Here is a 22,745-nt window from a genome sequence, read left to right on the forward strand (position 1 = left end):
TGTGGTTTACCCATTTCAGATGAAGGAAAGGCTTCTCAGTCAAAATGCTTTCCTTTAAAAATGGAGAAATCATAATTCCACCTTTGTCCGGAGGGAAATTTTTCTGCATCATAACTGCAAGTGTCTTGCTTTTTTTTCTTTTTAAACAAACAAAACAAAACAGAAGCAAAACAGTATTAGAGCTTTCCAGTGCCTCCATGAAATAGGGACATGGCTTCCCCTTATCCGAGGGCCAGGACAGAACAGGTTGGCCCTACGGGTCCTGGGCTCTCCTTTAAGGGAGGAAAGTGTTGCAGCTTCTGACCAGCTGGCTTCTTGCTCAGTCATCTCTTGATGACCAGTTCTGGCTCAGAGGAAAGCAGATTCCACAACATTCTTGGTAACTTGCTGATCATACAATGTGGTTGTAATAAATATCGATTATTTTATGACCCAGGCTAAGCCACTGGCAGCTCATCCTAACATTGTGGGTGCTGTTTCTGTGATCAGTTGTTGGAGACCCAGGACCCAAATGACATCTGATCCTCGCCTTGACCAGCTGTGAAAGGGGTGGGCCAGGTGGCCTTTGGGGGCCCGTCATTTCAGATATTGACTGGCCCTGACTCTAGGAGGTGGGAAGAGGAGATGCTCTGAGATTACGGGCCAAGCTGATTCCTTTGTTCTTCTCCGTTTCCCCTCTTACCCGCATTTCTGCTCAGGATCCAGAGTTCAAAACATTTTTATTAGTCCCTGAATTCGGCAGCATTACGACTTAGCCTTGGGAGGCCGCATCTGAGGACCTTCCAGCTCAGTTCCCAGCAACATCTTTTAAGCATTGCTTTGCCCTTCACTTCTCTCCAGAGAAGACTTCTCTGACCATGCTATACAACAGGAGTTGGTGAACTTGCCCTAAAGGGCGAGACTGTAACTATTTTAGGTTCTGCAGGCCATTAGGTCTCTGTTTCAACTACTCAGCTCTGCCACTGTCACATCACAGCAGCCCCAGACGATACGTAAGCATGGCCGTGCGCCTATAAAACTTTGTTTACAAAGACAGACGATGGCTGGGTTCGGCCCGGGAGCTGTGGTTAGCCAACTCCTGCTTTGGAGCCCGGAGCCTCCATCTCTGGGTGTGCCGCTAACCTGCTGAATCTTCTCCCTGACACTTAGGACCACCTGCATGCTTTCTCATTTTGTCGATGTTGTATTTATTGTCTGTCACCCACTGTAATTAATATCCCATAAGTGCAAGGACTGTTTTTGTTTCCTGTTGCTTCTTGAGCATCCGGAATGAAAAGCAGCGTGGCCCGTAGTAGGTGCTCAATAAATAACTGTTGAATGAGAAAAACACACTTTTGAAATGTAACCTGCTTGTCATTGGGGCTTTCTGCCCTTGCTTTGGGGTGTGTTTTTCCATGTTAAACATGACTTCTATTTTCTCCTCTTTGTGTGGTAACCTCCTTATGTTCCCATCCTGTTCAACGTCTGGGCCCTTCTTGGCGTGGATGCCTCGGTGAGGCTAGGGGTGCCCCTTTGGGGGGCCCTGGCCCTCCATGTTGGCTGGCGGTGGTGGTGGGGAGAAGGATTTTTCTAGAACCAGATGCGTGCGGCTCTTGCTGGTCCTTGGATACAGGGACTGAAACGTGAAGTAACTTTCTTTCAATCTTATGTGGGAGATTGGTCCAGGCCACATTCAGAAGGACAAAACAATTGCCTTGTGATGTTGCCCAGCTTTGGAACCGTCCCAGAGCCGGGAAGCTTTGTGTTTTTCTGGGCCTGGGACTCTGGGTACCATTCATAGTTCTCCCTGTGGAGGATGAAAGCCGATTCACAGACCCTCGTGGGTCCCGGCTGGCAGCTCCGGCTGTTCTTGACGCACGGCTCCTTGTCAGTCCTTTCGCGGAGGCTGGATCCTGCCAGGTCCCATCTTGCCCTGTTCGAAATGATCACCTTCCATGCGTCTGCCTGGGGCAGGGGAGGGGCTCACAAAGAGCCACAAGACCTCAGCCCTCGCTTCAGGATCTTGGCATCTCCTCTGGACAGGACAAGTCCCTCAGGAATGTCGTCCGTCCCCAGGAGCTGGGGAAGAGGGGAGACCCGCTTCCCTCTGGGCCAGGGTGGCTGGTGGCACTCCCTCATCCGGGAGGGCACGAGTGATTTGGGCCGTGAAGGGCGGGTTGGTGTTAGCGTGGAGGCAAGGGAGGAAGGAACAGCCCTAAAGGAGACAAAGGCCGAGGCCTGAGGAGGCTGAAACCCAGGGTGTATGGCAGGGGCTTTTGGGCAGGGAGCGGTCCAGCTTTCCGAACGGAGCGACAGTCCTGCAGCCTTCAGCAGCTTCATTTCAGGATCCATTTACGTGTAATGGGGGCTGGGGACCGCCTCTTGGCTCCCTGGGGGCATTTTTCTCTTTTCTGTTTTGACATTAACGCCTTCAGGCTATTATTATTTTAAGGGAAAGCAGTGTATCCCAGCTCACCCAGCGCCGAAGTAAGACTCCAGACCAGCAATGTTCCGATCTGAGCCTGAGAGTTTGAGGCATTTCTTTTTAAGAAGCTCAGATTTATGACAACAGGCAGAGTCAGCACAAATAAATAGGGGTGTGTGTGTGTGTGTGCGTGCGTGCATGCGTGTGTGTGTGCACAGCCATGCAGTCATGTGGAATTAAACCATTTGTAAAACACACGATCTCACAGATTAAAAACGCCACGATGATAGACTTTCCCGGGGGTTACAGTGTAAGCAGGCTTTGGATTGATCATCGACTTCAGAGTTTTCTTGTACAGTGTCTTTCCAGGTTGGGTTTGGGGTTTGTGTTTAACGCTCTACAGTTTGTGGAAACTCAGTGGGGCAGCTTTTGCCGGGTGCTTCCTCTGGTTGGTTTTGGATTCTCCTCTTCTCCTTGGTGAGGGCGGCTTCTGGGGGTGCGAGGAGAAGCAGACACCCTGGGGCCATTTGCAAAGCATGAACTGCCTCTCTTGGGAGTCAAGGGGCCTCCACTGACCTTTGTTGGACGTTCTCTCCTTTCCCTCTTTCCCATCTGTCTCCGTCTTCTCTCTCCCACCTTTCTGCAGAGCCATCAACCAAATACCAAATTTCCCAACCAGAAGTTTACGTGGCTGCGCCCCGGGAATCGCTAGAGTTGCGCTGCCTGTTGCGAGATGCCGCCATGATCAGTTGGACTAAGGATGGGGTACACTTGGGGCCCAACAATAGGACAGTGCTAATTGGGGAGTACTTGCAGATAAAAGGTGCCACGCCTAGAGACTCCGGCCTCTATGCTTGTACTGCTGCTAGGAATGTAGACAGTGAGACTGTCTACTTCATGGTCAATGTCACAGGTGAGTTGGCCTGCCAGCTGTCTGCTCTCTCTCTTCTCTGTAGCCATTTTTCTGGGTAAAGTGTTATTGGACAAGTGAAATCATGGTGGGATCTGCTAATTGGATGCCAGGCACAGAACTTCACAGTTTGTGATTGATCTGTTGTTGAAGTTCTTCTACGGGACCTGGTATATCAGAGAGGCTGGTCGTTAAAAATGACGGGATTCTCATGTGCACAGTAACATTTTTCATTTAAGACAGCACACTTTCCTATAAGTAAAAACACATCTTTTTTTTTTTTTTTTTAACCCCCATACCACCGGCATCCTTGGCATTTAGAACATAGAATTGAAACTTGGATGCTGAAGATTTCTGCTTCCTTTTGTTAAAATTTGAGTTTCTCTCCTTGACTTTTCTTCCATGTGGTGAGGAGGGACTGCACAGGACCCCTTTGCAGCCAAGTTTAAAGTTCCGCTTTCAGAATATTAGTAAACGGTCAGAAGGCCACACGGGGGCTAAGTTTTTCTAGCGACTAATTTGCTTTCTTGAAGTAGACCCCGAGTGCTGAAAGCTTGTGTTGGAAAGAATCTTTGGATATTACACAATCAGTAAGTTCGTTGGGGACTCGAGTACCATTTGAAGCTTAAAATCCAGTTTCAGTATATCCAATTTTATAGCATGTTTAAATAAGGTGAAAGCAAAAAACGTTGAGAATCATAATATAGACAAACTATCATCATGGAGTGAAAATTTAAGCCATTAAAACCATCTTAACTAAACACGGTCTCAGACTTCTTGCCTGGGTTCCTGGGTTGTTGAATCCCCTTTCCAGAAAGACTAAGTTGTAGATGATTGCAACCTTTGGCTCAGCAAAAACACAACCATGGATATGTTCTTTTGAATACAGATGCCATCTCATCCGGAGATGATGAGGACGACACAGATGGCTCGGAGGATTTTGTCAGTGAGAACAGTAACAGCAAGAGTAAGTAATTGCTGTCTCTGAAGGTCCCCGAGAGAGGAGAGCTCAGTGGGAAGGCCTGACTCTAAGCTGTCTCCCTGTCGACTCTTCGGGATGCTGTCGCCCGCGGTCCCCACCTCTCTCTGCTGTGTCTCCTCTCTTGACTTTCAAATCTGAGAATAAACCAGTGTTACTGTACACCCTTCTCTACTGTTTGTTCTTTCTTATTGTGTCAGTAGCCACTTTTCTTTTGAAAGCAGTTATGACTTTTCTTTCCTTGGTTTTCCTTTTTCCTCTGGCTTCTTGCTGTTTGGAGACGTAAAGCCAGCAGAGCCGTGTAACATCCTGGTCTCGTTCATAACCGTCGACGGTGCTTGGCTTGTCCCAGTGGTTCTCCACGGGGGGTGATTCTCCTCCTTCCCCCTCCCCAGGGGGACACTGGGCAATGTTTGGTTGTCTCAGCACAGGAAGTCGGGGGGATGCTAGTGGCTTTGCAGAGGCCAGGGATGCTGCTAATAAACATCTTTACAATGTACAGGGCAGCCCCATAACAAAGAATTATCTGGTCCAAAATGTGGATAGTGCCAAGGTTGAGAAACCATGGCCTTGTGAAACATTAGTGCTTGCTGAGCAGAAATAAGGGAAGTGTGTCTTACGTTGCAGATAGAAAAGGGGGGCAACGAATGCTGTTTGCGCATTTAAAGGCAGTTAAAGCACTGCCGTAACTGACACTAGGAGGCCTTTACATGGTGAGTGAGAATGTGGCCTCTCAGAGCTGGGCAGCCTCGGTTCAAATGCTGCTCCACCACTGCCGAGTTGGGTAACCTTGGGCAAGTAATTTAACTTTTGTGCCTCAGTTTCTTTATCTGTAAAATGGGAATAATCACAATATCTTTGGGGGTTATGAGGATTAGTGAGTCCATATTTGTACATTGCTCAGAAAAATATTTGTGAGTGTTTATTCAATAAAGAAGATCAAATATTTCCAATAACATGGTTGGAATATTTCCAAAGTGATTTTGCATTGGTCAGTGGCATTCTTTGCTTAGATGTTATATGCTACGTTTTCTCAAAAGGATATTACTTTAATAACTTTAAACAAGGCCTAAATAATAAGATAATTCGTTATTAAAATAGACCCAGGGCTTTTTCAAGGAAGAAGAGAAAAATCCATGTTGTCCGGCACCTGGGATAATGTTTTGCTTAAGTGGGGAACTGGATTTGTCTCTTGAGTCTCCTAGCAGCTTAGGCAAAAAGGGAGGTATTTTGGCTCATATAGTTTTCACTCTTCGGCAAGAGAAAGCTTGCGACTACTAGCATCAGCGTCACTTAAGAACTTACTGGGAATGAAAATTCTCGGGGCCCACCCCGGACCCACTGAATTAGAAACTTTGGGAGTGATTCTGATGCACAGGAAGCGTAAGAACCACTGGCTTAGGGATTCACACATGCAGATCTGCTTCCAGAAGGAGTTTATTGTTAGCGATCTCGTTGGTAAAACAGTGGGTAATAAGGCGAGTGAAAGTGTCTTCCGCTGTGCTTTGTACCAGCCTTCTAATGAGGTGGTTGTTATCATTGCGATTTAGTAATAAAACACTGGTACGTTACAACATGCCGCTCATTTCTTATTAGTTCTCTGGCTCCGGCAGGAGAGGCAGTGACCCTGACAGTGATGAAAAGGGTCTGCTCTGGGCCGACTCTGGGCTGGCTGCTGGTTCAGTCAGTGCCCCCAACGACCAGATAAGGTGGAGACAGGAGTTGTTTGTGTTTTATTCATTGGCAATCTGTGATTCAGTGAGCCAATAGCCGAGCCACAGTTCAGTCAGAGAGGCCTGTTGCATGTCTAATCACAGCGCCCCTCTGCCAATACTCAGGGTGATGACGGGGGTGAAGGGAGGATGCTCGCACAGCTGTTTACAGCTCTCAAGTGGTACCCGTGTGTGGGAGCCATTGCTGGTGACTGGGACATCAGATTCAGCGCGGTTCTGTTGGCATGCCTGGGAACCGTGTTGTTCTGGTGATCAGTCCCCTGCCTAATAACACGTTACCCGGAATATGCAGGAAGTTATCAAATGTAACGGCAGGGTAGGCTGAATGAACTGAATCTCTCTCTGATGACTCTCTTTTCATCCTGAATACTAGTCCTGACTGCTCAGTGCCCAGGTAGGGCCAGGTAGTAGAGTGTTGCATTTAAGGCCCGCCAGCCCACGTTGAGTGAATGGCCGTGCCTTCCTTCACCTTGCAACCAGGGTTCTTTGTAATTAGCTCTCGAATGACACCAACTCTGCCCCGAAGTGGGTGCTCTGCAGTGATTAAGGGCTGGTGTTAGCTGTACCAGGCAGATACTGCTGTCGGGAATTGCCTCTGTTTGGTGCCTGTGAAACATTAGATGCGATTTAAAGTGATAGCAGTTCTTAGCTGGCTCCTTGGCCTCTGCCATCTGTTAGTGTGATTAGGCCGGTCTGATTCACAGGTGCAGCCTGGGGCGGCTGAGATTAAGCAGCTGTGGCCCGTGTGGACAGAGGAATGCCATGGCCAGGGTAATTGGCGAGGCGGGGAAGGGGATGTTGCCATTAAGACAATTTTTTGCCACCTCGAGTGTCAAATGCCTGACCTGATTAATAGGGAACATTGTAGAAGCACTGAATTCTTTGCATTTTCAGCCACCTGGAAACCACTCATGTGTCCAAATTGATTCCTTCGGTGCCTTCTGATTGCCTGGAGATGCCACTGGGGTGTGTTTGAAAGTTCCCCGTCAGTGAAGTTAACAAATGATGCTCCGGTAACCCTGTGCTGACACTGATAGCCCTGAGCTTCTCTGAGAAGGGTTTTTCTCTTTTAGGATTGGTCTACGTTAGTTCTCCATCAAGTGACTCCAAAAATAGATTGTAGGTTACTCTCATTGCTGGTATTCTTGTTTATCTAATTTTGTCAGTTAACTCTCGGAAGCCAAGCTTATCTGCCTGGTAGAGTTCTTCTTAGATTCTGTACGGAGTGCAAAAAGTATGGTAGTCAAATATAATGGCAAAAAGCACAGTCAAAAATTAAGGCAGGATTGTTGCATTTTGGCCGTGAAACTGGTATCCGTTAACCTCCAGGTCCGATTTGAGTTTTATAGGGATGTACTGCAATGTTCAGGTTGATCTGAACTCTTACCTCATCCTGCGAGACCCAGCTCAAAAGTGGGCTCCTCTGTAGAGGATTTCCTTGTTTACACTGGACGATTGAGTGGCTTTGACTGTTGCTCACGGGTTCTGTTGTATCACAGGTAGTGTACATTGTATCACGTGTAGTATCACGTATCTCAGACCTGCCTTTTCTGGTAGATTGCTTCTGGAGGGCAAGGACTAGCCTGGATGTTGAATGAATATTTTGTGGAACTACCGTCCTCACGTATATCTTTTACAGATCCCATTAAAAACAGAGCAGCGTTCAGGTTTGGTTTGTACATTAAGAGAATAAGCTGATGTTTCTCAAAGAGTATCCCTTGGAACCCTAGTTTGGCATAAATTCTCTGCCAAAAATGACTTGTATTTTGAAATGAATTTGGAAAATACCTCATACCGTGACCTTTCTTGAAGACTTACAGTGTCCATCAGCCTGTTACAAGCTCTGAGAAGTTCTGTAGTAAGACATCTGTTTCTTTTTGTCCTTTCCCAGGGTTTTCCAAACTTACTGAGACCCTTTTTAAAATATAGCATCTATTCACATCCTGCTGCACGTGCTTTGAAAATCCCCGCAATGGGCTGGTTTGATTGATCTGACTCTGCCTCCCCTTTAAGGCAAGTTCTTCCATCACAGATGTGAAGGGCATTCTCCGGTCATATTTTAGCAGCTGACTAGCTGATGACCTCACACTTGACCAGTGCTAGACGTTTCCCTGAGTGGAACAATCTTGTGATGTCACTGCGAGCCCGGCTGCCAGGAAATAATGTTGCTACACATGCCCTTTGGTGAAAGAGACTTTCTCCGGACAGAAAGTGGTGATTTCAGATGCTAATTTTTGAAATGCGTCCAGGTTGAGGATTTTGAAAAGGTTCAAGCTTTGTGCTTTAGCTTAAAAAAGCGTAACTTAACTAGTCCTTGCCTTCCCTAGGTACTAGGTATCTTAATGGGTTATCTGGCAGCAAATAGATAGACGTGTCTGTCCGTTTTTTTCGAGGTACTTTTTATCACCTCCGGCTTGTGTTTAAGTGATTCCTGTCTCTGGAGAACTTGAGACTGACTTCTTGGGAAGGGCATGAGTGACAGAAGGTTCAGGTTGGCTGCTTAACTAGAGGGAATTGATAGTAAGACAGTCGTATCAGGTGGAGTGGTTCTTCCTATTGAGTAAAGAGAGAGAAGGTAATTTTCTATTTTGGCTTTATTTTCGTTCAGACCTGCATCTGCCCATCCTCCATATTAGGGAGAAAGGCAATTTTTTTTGTTGTTGTTGTTGTAAGCAACTGGGGAAAATGAAGGTTCTTGGCCTGAGATTCTAAACGTTCATTGATAGACCTGCTGATCGTAACAGTTCACCGTCTCCTTGGCTCTAATTGAGATTTTCCTTGGAAGAGATCGTACCTAAGTTGGTAAATGCTGGTTTCTTAGTTGTGTTGAAGTTTCCAGGAACTGAAGAAAACAAATTTTTAGAAAATGTACCAGCTGCCTAAAGTTTTTGAAACACCTTTGCGGTGAAAACCTCATTACAAGTTTGGTTTGGGTGTTTTATCACAAAGGCCGGGGGTGGTGTTCCATCCATTCGGCCAGATTGAGCGTCTTTTCTTTCTCGGCCTCCCCTCTGGTCCAGCAGCATCACCGGCCACTAGCGGGTTCTCTTTTGAAGGCAGAGCCTGGGAACTCCCCCAAGCAACTGGTCTCCCAGTGGACTTAGGCGTTTTACATGTGGGTCGCTTGCCTGGTTTGTTTTAATGTATTTCTTATTGAATGCCTTGTTGGTCAGCAAGCTGTTGTTTTAATGAGATTTCTCCAATAAAGCCCCCCTGAGCCCCACAGTCACACCTTCACTGACATCTCCATATTTTGTTGGATTTGTTTTCTGTTTCTCTGTGCAAAACTGAAGACAGATGAACTGCAGTCTACTGCAAGGATGGGGTAGAGCTCTCAGAGACGTGCCTCCTTCCCTCGTCAGGGGTCAAAGCATTGAAATGTCCTGATTAGTGATATTTTTAAAGGCACTAATTATAGACTTAAGACAGAGGCCTTAGTGAGGCTTTAGAGAGTTTGTGAGACTTAATCTAAGAGCTGAAACAGGCTGTTGTTTTTTTTTTTTTACATCAATAAAAATACAGTTGGCAGTCATCAGCAGCCACAGCTCACATAAATCTTGAACTTTTGACTTAATTACCATGGGAGAGTTCAAAGGGCAGCATGGAGTGGTTGAAAGAGCACTGCTCAGGGAGCTGGAGACTTGGGTCTAGCCTCAGCCCAGCCTCTGGCCATGTGACCTTGATCAAATCACTTAACCTTTCTGGATGACATTGATCACACCAGCCGTTGGGCCAGATGGTCACTGAGGTCCCTTTTGGTACAGTGGTAATTTGAGTCCATGTTTTTCCTTTAAACCACCAGGCTGTATTCTCTCTATTTGGTGAGAGAGAGAGAGAGAGAGAGAGAGAGAGAACCATAAACCTTCGATGTCGGGGTGGGGATACGTAAGAGTTTTTGTGGGAGCTGGCTCAGCAGCCCATGTTTTCTCCTTGGGTTTAGGTTGCAGGGTCAGAATAAATCCTCTGATCCTATCATTTGTTGACAGAATCAATATCTGTGTAGAATATAGATAGATACCTGGAAAGAATGTTAGAACCGGGAGGGGCCTTATCAGAACATTCAGTTCAGCTCCCTCATTTTATAGCTCAGGCTTTTAACAGTCGTCCATCTGGTCCGTCCATCCATCCATCCATCCATCTGTTCAATAAACACTTGAGTGCCTGCTTCACAGTCTGAAGGTGGCTTGAGCTGCACACTCCAGGTGATCTGCCCTTATTGGTCAGCAGACATCGAGAGGAATATATTTCAGTCTAGAAACACTCTGGGCATGGAAACAGACATAAATAACCAGGAAGATGGTGGACCAGAGAAGGAATGATGAATCTTTATTGTGGGTTGAAGGGGGGTTAAGAAAGGCTGTGTTGAGGGAACCTTGAGGGAAGTTTCTGTGGGGTTATAAATCTGCTTAACCAGCCACAAGTTAAGAGACTTCTGTTGTATTAAATTAAAATTCTACTTACTTGGTATTATTACTAACATACAGTATCTGTTTCAGTGTAGAAAATGGTAATGAGTCAATACGCTAAACCTTGATGATGGGCTTGTATTTATTGATTTATTTTGGCTAGGTCTTACTGTTCCCTTAACTTGGTCGTTATTAGTATTTAATGACTAAGAGAATGTCGTTCTTTTGCTGCATACTACAGCAGAAGATTTGAGAGTGTCAGAGCAGAAGGGGCCATACCTATCATCTAGGTCAACTTATTTCCTCCTGATTTAAGTATAATTCATGTTTTATGCCATCAGGGGCTTATACCACGATTCCGTCTCTATTAAATAAATCCCTAAGATTATGTCAGGGAAGGCGTACAAAGTGGATGCCGTACACCTCTTTCAAGCAACATGGTGTGGCCTTGGCCATCCGTATTGAGCATCTACTGTGTGCTAGAGTCTTCTCTGCTTTTGTAGATCATTAATTTGTTAAGTGAGTTCCTCCTCCAAATGAAAGTTGTTAATGCTGTTCACAGCCTTGGGATAGAGAGGCCTCATTAGGTAGAGGAGCTTTTTAGGAGCCTGGTCCCTGTTTCTCTCCAGCTGCATTGTAGTTCTTGGGGTGGGCACCCTGGCATTTCCATGTGTCCAGACTGCAAACATAGCAGGAAATATTGAAGACAGGAAGAGTTCGCAGAGGACATAGGACATTGATGATGGAAACACAGCAGGGCCATTCCTACAGTGTAATTATTTTTCTGGACCTTCCAGATTCTTCAAGTTTTCCATAAAACTAGTTTATTTCAGAAAGAGCCGTTGTAAAATAATAAAATAACTCCTCCCCTCCAGCATATGTTCTTAAAAAAATTCGTGAGCTTGACTTCTTAAAGGAAGGCCTCATCGTGAAAGCACATGGTGCCTGTGTGACGTTAGCACCCGGAGTGGTGTTGGACACGGAGTTGGTGGTGACCCATCACTGCCGCTCAGGGAACCTCGAGAACTTGGCCTGACGGCCCTTTTTGTTGAGTCAAGCTTTGCCGTTATTCAGAGAAAGCGAATGTTGTGAATTCGGGTTTCCAGTGACAGTCATGTAGGTGATTGGCTTCTACTTTGTTGATTAGATTTCACGGTGCCTCACCCACCTGCGATCTCTGAGCCTTTAGATGAGACACACGGTGCCCACAGACTTTATTTAAAAAGATTTTTTTTCTGGTTTCTTCTTTTTTTTTTTAACATCTTTATTGGAGTATAATTGCTTTACAATGGTGTGTTAGTTTCTGCTTTATAACAAAGTGAATCAGCTATACGTATACATATATCCCCATATACCCTCCCTCCTGCGTCTCCCTTCCACCCCTCTAGGGGGTCACAAAGCACCGAGCTGATCTCCCCGTGCGATGCAGCTGCTTCCCACTAGCTATCTGTTTTACATTTGGTAGTGTATATGTGTCAATGTTACTCTCTCACTTCATCCCAGCCTAACCTTCCCCCTCCATTGGGTCCTCAAGTCCATTCTCTACGTCTGCGTCTTTATTCCTGTCCTGCCCCAGGTTCATCAGAACCTTTTTTTTTTTTTTTTTTTAGATTCCGTATATATGTGTTAGCATACGGTATTTGTTTTTCTCTTTCTGACTTACTTCACTCTGTAGGACAGACTGTAGGTCCATCCACCTCACTACAAATAACTCAGTTTCATTTCTTTTTATGGCTGACTAATATTCCATTGTGTATATGTGCCACATCTTCTTTATCCATTCATCTGTCGATGGACGCTTAGGTTGCTTCCATGTCCTGGCTACTGTAAATAGTGCTGCAGTGAACATTGTGGTGCGTGACTCTTTTTGAATTAGCCCATAGACTTGAGATGAGAAGCATGGCTGTGTGTCTGTTTTGCACAAGCAGATTTTATAGGTGCAGGTTTGATGATTGAAATTTCACCCCAGGGAAGTGGCTATCTGCCAGAAATTCCAACAAAATTCTTTCACCCTTGTCCTTAAATAATTCCTCAGGCTCCAGGAAAAAGGTGCTGGTTGCCAGTGTGCTCTTGCCACAGGCCAAGACTGTACAGGCCCATGTGGCCTGGGGATCCCCATGTGGGTTGCAGGCTCACCAGCAGCTTAGCCCAGTGACGGAGGAGCAACGCAGCGTTCCTAGTTGCTAAAGCTGAGTCCTGTTTTTCCACATAGGGAACATGGAAATCGTGCCTCCTGGTACGTAAGCACACGTCTGTTGATTTCTTTTTATATAAAAATGCAAAGACACTCCACGGGATCAGGGCAGCTGTAATTGATGGTATCTGAAAGAGCCACTACATTAATATTTAGCTAATTCGTATGAATAGGCTATTGTGTTTACTTAAACAGATAACATGAATGCAGACACCTGACAGCATGAGGTATGCTTTTCATTTAGGGCAGATTTGTAAAAGTCTTTGTGTAGCGACAAAGCTCATTATTTATTTTGTGCTCTCACTGCTTTCTTTTTTAGTGGCTGTGGATGGAATTTTTCTAAGTAGGAGCTTTTAAAATGAAAGATGATTGAAATTGTTGCAGTATATGCCAGGCCCTGGGAGACTTATGATAAACAGGAATCGAGTACTCCCTGGGGAACCCTCAAAAGAATAGGTGTGTTTATGGGCATTTGACACCCCAAGTCAAGTGGCTACCAAGTTGCCTACTCATTACAGATGCAACTGGATTCAGAGGAAAGAAGGGCAGCTCTATTTTCTCCCCCAGCTCCCCTCCCGCCCTCCCACTGGCGTTTCTCTCTCTGGTGCACATGACTGACAAGTTTTGCCTCCCTTTGCTCTGCCTTGGCATCATGTCGATACCCCACCACCTTGACACTTAGATAAGCAGAAGGATAAAGACGATACAGCGTGCCCCCGTTAAGAAATCCCTGTTTCACCTTTTATAGCAGGTTTCAAGAGCAAGGATGAGTCAAAGAAGGGTAGGTGTTTTGGATGCAGTCTTTCCACTTTCTGATTCCACCACGACAGCCTGGCTGTTAAGTGAAGGGCATTGTTACCTCGCCAGGAACGAGCTGTGTCATCCACAGAACAGAGGAGGAAGCTTCTAAGTCTGCATCGTAGACAAAGCCCCTTCCTACGCCCGTTTTTGCTTCTGGTTTGTGGAGGGTGTGTGCTGCTGCTCAGTCTAACCCTTGTTAGAAATAAGCACTTATGGATCAGTCTTCAAGAGTTTTAGTGTTCTAGAATGTTCTAGGATGTTAAAGGCCCTGCTGATGCATGCTTTGGGGAGGATACAGGGATTTTGGTTACCTGTTTGCTGAGACAGAATCACGCATGTGAAGAGTTAAATTGCTGTATAAGATTTCATTGGAAATCCTGGGCAGTAATAACGGAGGCAGTGTGCCTTCAGCTGAGGCTGTCCTGGACGCCAGTCCTGCACGTTCAGAGAGGTTAAAGGTATGGATTCCAATGCTTTGGAGAGTAGGTAGGTGACAAACAGTGGGCTCTGCAATCAAACTGCCTCGGATCACATCCTGGTCGTGCTTCTTCCTAGTTTTGTGGCTGTGGGCAGATTACTTCTCCGTGACTCAGTTTCCCCATCCCTAAACAGGGATTATAATTGAATTGTGTCAGGATTAATACAGTAAACACGTGAGAGCTTTGGGGGCTTTGTCTGCAAATAAGAAGCACCCAGTCAGTAGTGGTCATGAGCCATTATTAGCAGGCTTGAAGAATTTATGGCAGTATTCCCGATTGATGCTGTGACTTTAATTTAGAAAAAAAATGTCCTTCCTGTGGTAGTTGAAGAAGGTGTCTCCTTCTTTGAGTTTAAAAAATCCCTAGTGTTCCTGTCTTTGAGGGCTCCTTAGAGGGCACAACAATGTTTAATTGGCAGCCTCCTATTGAGTTACCTGCTTAGACGTGCTGGTAGAATTAGGGCATTCACAACCACCATTCGAGAGGAAAGAAACCTTTTTTTCTTTCATTTTAAAAATTAAAACATATTTAGTAACATGGCTTGTTGACTTGTCAGATAAAGTGCTGGGAAATTAATGAATCCTCCCTGAGCTATTCTACCCTACTGAGATAAGTTATACTATTGATTACCCTTTGAAGCGCCAATGGGTAAATTGATGTGGCTTTTGGGCACAACTTGTTTATGTGTATATGTGATCCTTTCATAGGTGTGGTGATCTAAAATGATACGTTTGAGGGGGACTCAGCTGTTGTTACGGTATGTGTTGTCACCGTGTCTAAAGTAGCATTTTAAAGCATGATTCATGCATTTATATTCTGGCACTAAGAACAGGGAGAGAAGCTTCCCTGTTAATAGACATAAACTCTAAACTATCAAGCAGCCCACCCCCAGGGACCTTCTGGGAGGCCAGCTGGAGCAGACTTCAGAAAATGTTTCCCTGATGTAAATATTACCCAAAGGTTTTGAAAGCGTCGGATCATTCACCTACAAAAGAAAATGATCTTACCTGTTAGGATTTAATGATGGAGATGAGGCTATCCATCTACGTACATTATAATGTCATTTTCCAAAACAGGGGCACCGTATTGGACCAACACAGAAAAGATGGAAAAACGGCTGCACGCCGTCCCAGCAGCCAACACTGTCAAGTTCCGCTGTCCAGCTGGGGGGAATCCAACACCAACGATGAGGTGGCTGAAAAACGGGAAGGAATTTAAGCAGGAACATCGCATTGGAGGCTATAAGGTAGAATGAAGCTTTCAAAATATTCTATTTCTTAAATTTTTATTTCTTTATTTTTTTAAGTAGTCAAAAGTTAGCAGGAACTAGAAGGAATATTCTTTTTTAAAAAATCAATAATTATCATAATTGATCGTTTCCATGTTTGATATTTTAAAAAATTTACCCTGGACTTGCATGTAATTTTAAAGTACTATCCCCATTTGTGTTGTTCTTTATATGAAGAGAGTTTAGTAATAGAAGGGTCGAAAGTTGAGAGTCTGTTTTCTATATGTTTTATGGTCTGTAAAACTAAAACTGAAGCAGAATTTGAGAAGTGTTGTAAGTACAGTTGCCCTATCTGAGCAGGATTGTATGAACAGTGGATGGACTTGGATGAGAGACTGGGGTATGAAATACTACTTATTAAGAGAGAACACTTCCCGGGACTTCCCTGGTGGCGCAGTGGTTAAGAATCCGCCTGCCAATGCAGGGGACACTGGTTTGAACCCTGGTCCGGGAAGATCCCACATGCCGTGGAGCACCTAAGCCCGTACGCCACAACTACTGAGCCTGTGCTCTAGAGCCCACGAGCCACAACTACCGAGCCTGCGTGCCACAGCTACTGAAGCCTGTGTGCCTAGAGCCCGTGCTTCGCAATGAGAGAAGCCACTGCGGTGAGAAGCATGTGCACCACAACGAAGAGTAGCCCCTGCTCGCCGCAACTAGAGAAAGTCCGTGCGCAGCAATGAAGACCCAACACAGCCAAATAAATAAATAAATAAAACTAAAAAAAAAAAAAGAATACTTCTAAGATGACAGAGGCAATCTCCCCGTCCTCCATCCTCAAGGATTCTGAAGAGCCCATTACAGAATGTGGTGAAATATAGTCTCATCACTCACTGGGGAGGTTGAAATTGACAACCATTTCCCTGAAGATGCCTCTTCAGGCGTTTGTCCATCCATTGAGCAAATGTTGATCGAGTGCCCTCGTAGCAGGCACCGTCCTAGGCTCTGGGCAAAGCACGGCCCTAGCTTATCGGGGCTCCTCGTCCAGCAGGAAGGCAGACAGAAGAGCTGGCAATCAAGACACTGATATGGGTGAAGTTAGAAGAGTAGGTTGTGCTGTGGATGTGCAGAGAGGTGATGTTGGCTCCTTGGGAGACTAAGGTAAAGGAGATCAGGAAAGGATTCTAGGCTGAGTTTGAAGGAAGGTTGTCTCAGAAGAGTGATGTGGAATCTCCAGGTCATTTAGTGTGGAAGGGGAGAACTCTACGAATTTAGTATATAAGGATGACTTAAGGAACCTTACTGTGAAATTCTTCGGTGCATTTGGAACGTGAATGGGTGTATCAGTTACCCATTGCCTTGTAACAAATTACCCCAAGACCTGGTAGCATTTATTCTCTCACAGTTTCCATGGGTCAGGAATCCAGGTGTGGCTTAGGTGGCCTTCTGTCTCAGGGCCTCTCACAGGAGGGTAATCGTGGTTTCAGTTAGGGCTGGGGTCTCATCTGAAGGGTCAGTGGGGAAGGATCTGCTTCCAGACTCACTCATGTGGTTGTTGTCAGGATTCACTTCCTTGCAGGCTGTTGGACTGGGGGCCTCAGTTCCTCACTGGCCGTTGGCTGGAGGCCACCCTTTGGCCACATGGGCCTCTCCATAGGGCAGCTGACAGCATGGCAGCTGGCTTCCTGAGGGGGAACAGACAAGACAGAGGAGAGTATGAGGAAGATAGATGTCACAGCCTTTGTAACCTAATCACAGAAGTACCATCCCACCACTTTTGCTGTTTTCTACCATTAAGTAAGTCACCAAGGGAGGTGATTACTGAGGGCACGAGTATCAGGAAACACGGGGATCACTGGAGCATCGGAGGAACCTGCACAGTGGATGAAGCAGGATATGCATCAACTCAGGCCCCAGGTCCTTAAGAACCATGTGGGAGAGGATTTCTTGGTGGCAGCAGTGTGATACCCAGGAGGACTTTCCCTGATGTACCCCTTACCTGTGTTAACACAGCAACATCACTTTAGATGGCACGTGAGTCCCTGTCCCATCCCTGCTGCGCTCAAATGGGGCTTCCCTCCACACAAAGTGCCCCGGAGCCCTTTCCTGAAACACTATACACAGTTACTCATCTTGAAAGGGTTAGTATTTTCGTCTGTAGGAACTTTTGACTTTTGTTTTAACATTGAAAAATTACTTTCTAGAAGCCAAAACCCAGAGGATAATTGGGAAAGCCTATGAGTAAATTTCTAAGCGCACGTGTGGGCAGTTTCTGTGTGAAACAGATGTGAAACACATCTGCTGGAAGGTGGATGCCTTTGAAGCCGTGGAGTAGAAATACTTGGGTTGTCTTCTACGACTCCTGCTCATTGGGGGAAGCAGTAGCAGGAGGACGATTTGTCTCTTTGTTCAGTCCTTAGACTGGTACAATGAGATTGGAGGTTGGCTTTTTTTTTTTTTTTTTTTTTTTAAAGAATGAATAGACAGAGATTTCATTAGGTGATGCTGGTTGTAAAGGAAGAGTTAAACCACTAAAATCGAGGCCCCTGGGATTGTTCTAACCACCAAACGTTCTCTGAAATCATAACTGATGCAGTTCCAATGATTTATTTAAATACAACTTGAGTATAAGAAGGGTGGTCAAAATCTTGGTGGTTAACTCATTTCCTTCCTCAAGAAAGTCTGGGAAATGAGTGCAAAGGGTCAGTGAGCCTCCAGAAACTCCCGGTCTCAAAATAAATAGGACCAACATCATTATTACGGGGAAGGAGCTTTTTGCAAATCTGAATTAGTGGTTACAAACACGCTGGGAGACTGAGGGTGCCGAGTGAGGAAATGCTGCTTGCTTTTAACAGGTGCAGTTCGGTTTTGATTATTGATGACAACACTCCACGAAATGAAGAGCAGCTAATGTTCTAAAAGTGAAACTAGGAACCTTTAGCCTCATCCCGAGGAGGCACAGACGACCAAAGTATTTTTGTTGTTTGATGTTGGAGTCATTTCTGGAGTGAAAGAGGAATGGAATTTGAGTGTGTGGGGAGAAAAATCTAAACTCTGTTTTTGTTTTCAATGAAAAGGGCAAACAAAAGGGAGAGTATTACACCTTTGGAGCGGGGGTGGGGAGTGCCAGCCGGCAGTGGTGCATCTCTTGCCCAGCGGGCCTTTCTCGGTGGGCCTGACTGGCCTGGGGGCTTGCCGCATCACTGCAAGGGTGGTCAACCTGGATTCACAACCGTTGTGGCATCGGTCATTCGTTTTGGGAATACGGGACACCCTTAGAAATTCCATTGAGCCCAATGGGCTTCTGGGACTTGAAAGGAAAAGACAGAGATCTCTTACCTCCTGGGAAAATATAGTTACCTAAAGCCTAAGTCTTGCTAATGACGTGTTAGACCCACCCCAGGTCCCCAGGTTCCTAGGCCATGAAGTCGCCAAAGGTCACAGAGGTGGACTCCCCCCTGAGGGCCACCCCTGCTGGGCTGAGCTCCAGGGCAGAGTGGGGAGCATGGTGGTGATGGGAGGTTTTCCCTCTGATGTTTCCTTTGTTACCTACATACACTTGTAAAGAACTGTGTCTCTGAACATGTGACTTGAGGGATCCGTATTGTACAGTTTGTAGTTTCCATTCCTCGGCACTTCCCCCCAAGGCCGAGACCTAATTGTTCACGTGGAGGGCCCGACTGATGTTCAAATGACCCCTCCTCTCACTCCCGTCCTTTTGCTCTTTTATTTAATGAAGAAGCAAACTGTCAAGTTTTCCAAGATGTATTTTTCCAGAAAGCAAGACCTGAAATTTCCCACAAACAAAATTGTGATTTTTTTGGTGTGCATTTCTGTGATTTTTTTTTTTTTTCTCCTTCATAAATCTCATTGCATAAACCATGGCTGTGCTCTGATGGCCCAGCTATCTGTCTAACTCTTTCTACCTGTTTATGGGCTGGGCACTTTGGCCCTGGTCTACTGTATTATGCATATGTGGCCATTGAAGGGAGAAGGAACACAAAAAAACCAAAACAAAGTCAAAGAGAATTATGAAACAGGACAGAAAGCTCATTTTAATTAAAATGGCCCATAGAGCTCTTTGGTATTCTGTGTTTCAGTCTTACTTATCAAAGAACTCATGCTGAGCCATTCTTAGGTTATTAAGAGTCAAATTACTGTTTTTCTTAGTATGTGGGCAAAGCCTGGTTGGATGTTATATAATGACGAAGCATGACTTGAAGCAAAACCATATCTCCCTAATTGTGCTGATGCCTGGGCTTTTTAACATCAGTTAAAAAGTTGGCTGAGATCTCCGGGCTTCACATCACCTATCCTTAAGATGAGAAGATGGGATAGGAAATCTCTAACGTCTGATCCTTTCCAGCACTAAAACCTGTGATTTAGTAGCCTGACCATAACGCAGCATCAGCCATTTTTCATCTTAAACAGCAGCACAGAGTTTGTTTTTTATAAGGAGGTTGCCTTTAAGGCTAGATGTTTAGTAGGGCTCTGAGCAGTGATTACAATTAAATGTAGAAAAGCAAGAAGATGACTGAGATAATTAATAGACCAGCTCAATTGCTAGCTCATTCCTAGGTAATGATTTAGGCATAGAGGAGAAGAACATTCTTAAAAACCATCTTTCAAGCCACTTACTAACTGCATAAGACCCAAGAGAGATCATGGGATAAAGCTCTCCCTCAACACGGCCATAGAATTGGCACAAGAGCCCACGGCATCCAAGAGGTTAGAATTCCCACGGAGCGGCCTGGCAGAGGAGAGGAAGCATTGTAGAGTATGGACTGTTAGTTTCCAAGTACATTTCAGGTCCAAGAAAAGACAACTACAAAAATTATTTTCTTATCACAACTGAACTGGTTGTTTTGATGGTTAGGTTAGATTTACATTTTCTAGGTTATTAAGTGTAATGCTTAACCCCAAAGTGTGTTTATTTGGAAAAATCAGTACTAATTTGCGTTTTAATGTATTCATATTTGTTGAGCTTTTTTTCAACCAAGACACTTCTGCTTTAATGTCAGATCAGGGAGACTGACCTGACCAACCCCAAACACTGTTATGATGAACGAAAGACACGTAGGTAGTAATGGCTTCCCAAGAGCATACAACTATCAGTTGATGCAGGGTATACTGTTGAGAGTAAAGTTGGGGGGAGGGGTATGACGCTGTTCTTCTAGCTTCCGTGACCTGTATGAGATTTTTTTTTTTGGTGTGTGGTAAAAGTATAACATAAAATTTGTCATTTATTTCTAAAACTTTTTCATCATCCAAAAAAGAAACTCTGTATCCATTAAACATTAATTCCCTCCTCCTCCTTTCCCCAGGCCCTGGTAACTTCGAATCTACTTTCTGTCTGTGAATTTGCCTGTCCAGGTATCTCCTATAAGTGGAATCATAGGAAATGTGTCCTTTTGTATCTGGATGTTTCACTTACTGTGTTCAAGGTTCATCCATGTTGTAGCATATGTATCAGAACTTCCTTCTTTTAAAAGAGTGGCTGAATCATATTCCATTATATGGGTATATCACACTTCGTTTATCCGTTCATCTGTTGATGGGCACTGGGGTTGTTTCCACCTTGTGGCTACTGTGGATGACGCAGCTATGAACATTGGTGTACTAGTATCTGTTTGAGTCCTTACTTGGAGTTCCTTCGGGTGTATACCTAGGAATGGAATTGCTCGATCATATGGTGATTCTGTGTTTAGCTTTTTAAAGAAGGCTGTGACGTTTTTAAAGAGTTAAGTTCAAAAGGCAGCGGATGCCCTTTTGGCAGTCTGTCCCCAGAGCACCTTTCTGGGCACCGTCAGGGAACAGGCATCGAAGAGATCAGCCTTGCATTTTATAATTCACTTCCCACCTCCTCTGGAGAGATCCATTGTTTACTGAGTAGAGGGAAGAGTTTCTGCCATTGGTCCTCAAAGATCAGAGCTCACCCAGCCCTGTTCTCTGGACCCCTCCCGAAAAGCAAACCTCTTGGCATTTAAGCATTAAACAGGTGTTTGTCTCCAGGTCTGCGTGGTGACAGGAAGCAGTGCTACAGCCCTTGGCACATGTAAGCTCAGTTTGTATGTATACATCCCAGAGGGATGGTCTGGAGTCCCCCAGGAACCAGCTGAAAATGGGGATCTGCCATGGGCTAGTAAGATTTTAGGCATCCTCATGACACCTGGTCTATGTTGAATTGTAGTTCGTGGGGCACCTTATGAAGGCCAGGGTTAAAAGGGAGTGCTGTCCTTCTCCATAATTTGAGCCCTGATACTGGTGGAAGGAAGTCTTGGGGGTATTTACCATCATGTGGACACATCATTCCTCGATTTGGCACAGAGCAAAACTTTCCATCCAGCTTCTGGGTGTTTATTCTGCTTGTTATCGAACACCTGGGTGTTTGGAAATGTTCAGAGTTTTCTGCAATGTGGAAAGCAAACATCCAGGTGACAGCTGGGTCTTTGACCTTTCACCTTTCACCTAGGTGTTTTGGTGTCCTACCAACTCAATCGACATTCCCAGTTGTCAGCTGAAGGCTAGGGGTTTTAGGTGCAACGTGGAGGCTTTAGGTAACTGAGGAATTCCGAGAAAACCTGTCTGGGCCACCTTTTGTCTTTGCAATGACAGGGTGTAGAATGTTTGTGGATCCAGTTTTTGGATTACAAGTAAGAAGAGAGTTGAGGCCATTAGCTTCAGTCTGCTTGGTTTCAGTATTGAAATGTTATTTTTAGAAGATTTTAGTGAACATAGTTTTGAAACCCCATGCTCTCTCATTTTGTTCCTTGGCAGATGAAAAATACTGATGAATTCCACAAAGATTTAGCCACAGGGAGGAATGAGAAGAAGGGATTGTGCATGGTCGGTTACTGCAGGATTTCTCTTCTCCCTGGCTTTTGTGGTCTGTCCGCCGGAGAGTTACACATGCAGTGGTTCTGCCACAAAACAACTACTACCCTAGGGTTTATTTCACTTTTTCTGTTGTGTGTGTGTGAGATTTATGTTTAAATTTGAAAAGTGAAAATGAGAAAAGAGTAAACATTTCTAATCCTACTGCTTAATTATATAAAGTATATCACTAACAGTTGAGTACATTTTCTTTCTGATTTTACCTTGTACACAAGTCATGCTTACAGATTCAGGCCTATATGCGCCTAGAAGGTTGTGTGTGTGTGTCATGTGTGTGTCTTGTGTGTGTATGTTTTTTACAAAATGGAATCATGAATATACATATTTGCACTCAGGCTACTTGTTTTCATTCATCAGTAACTATCAGTGATATTTTACCGGGACGGAACATAAGAATACCTCATTCTTTTTAATGACTGTATGCTATTCTTTTGGAATAAACTGTTCATGTTGAATGAGTCTCCTGTTGATGGATTCCAGTTTTCTTCTGTTACAAACTGTGCTTGAAGCAACAATTTTATTATGTGCTTTGAAGTAATCCTGCTCTTTTCTGTGTAGGCAAGATTTCTAGAAGTGGAATTAGCTGGGTCCAAAAAAAAAAAATGTGTGTTGCTAATTTTAATGGGTAGTAGCAAATTATTTTACAGAAAGGTTTTTCTCAACTTATGTTATCAATTTGAGTTTCTATTTCCCTCCACCCTCACCGAGTACTCAATG

At 44.8% G+C, this 22,745-nt stretch overlaps 1 protein-coding gene across 18 annotated transcripts in view; it reads left to right on the forward strand.

Moving 5' to 3' along the window:
* Window positions 1–22,745, forward strand: part of FGFR2 (fibroblast growth factor receptor 2) — a 103,660-nt gene that overhangs the window by 24,542 nt on the left and 56,373 nt on the right. For 11 of the 18 annotated variants that reach the window (XM_073793872.1, XM_073793869.1, XM_073793870.1 and 8 more), the window contains 3 exons: window positions 3,051–3,317; window positions 4,204–4,281; window positions 14,983–15,152. In XM_073793872.1, the coding sequence (XP_073649973.1) occupies window positions 3,051–3,317; window positions 4,204–4,281; window positions 14,983–15,152 (515 nt within the window). The remainder of the gene's footprint in view (window positions 1–3,050; window positions 3,318–4,203; window positions 4,282–14,982; window positions 15,153–22,745) is intronic. The other 7 variants (XM_073793878.1, XM_073793874.1, XM_033841998.2 and 4 more) reach the window with 2 other exon arrangements.

Source organism: Tursiops truncatus, chromosome 16 (assembly GCF_011762595.2).
Source record: "Tursiops truncatus isolate mTurTru1 chromosome 16, mTurTru1.mat.Y, whole genome shotgun sequence".
NCBI classification, from domain to species: domain Eukaryota; kingdom Metazoa; phylum Chordata; class Mammalia; order Artiodactyla; family Delphinidae; genus Tursiops; species Tursiops truncatus.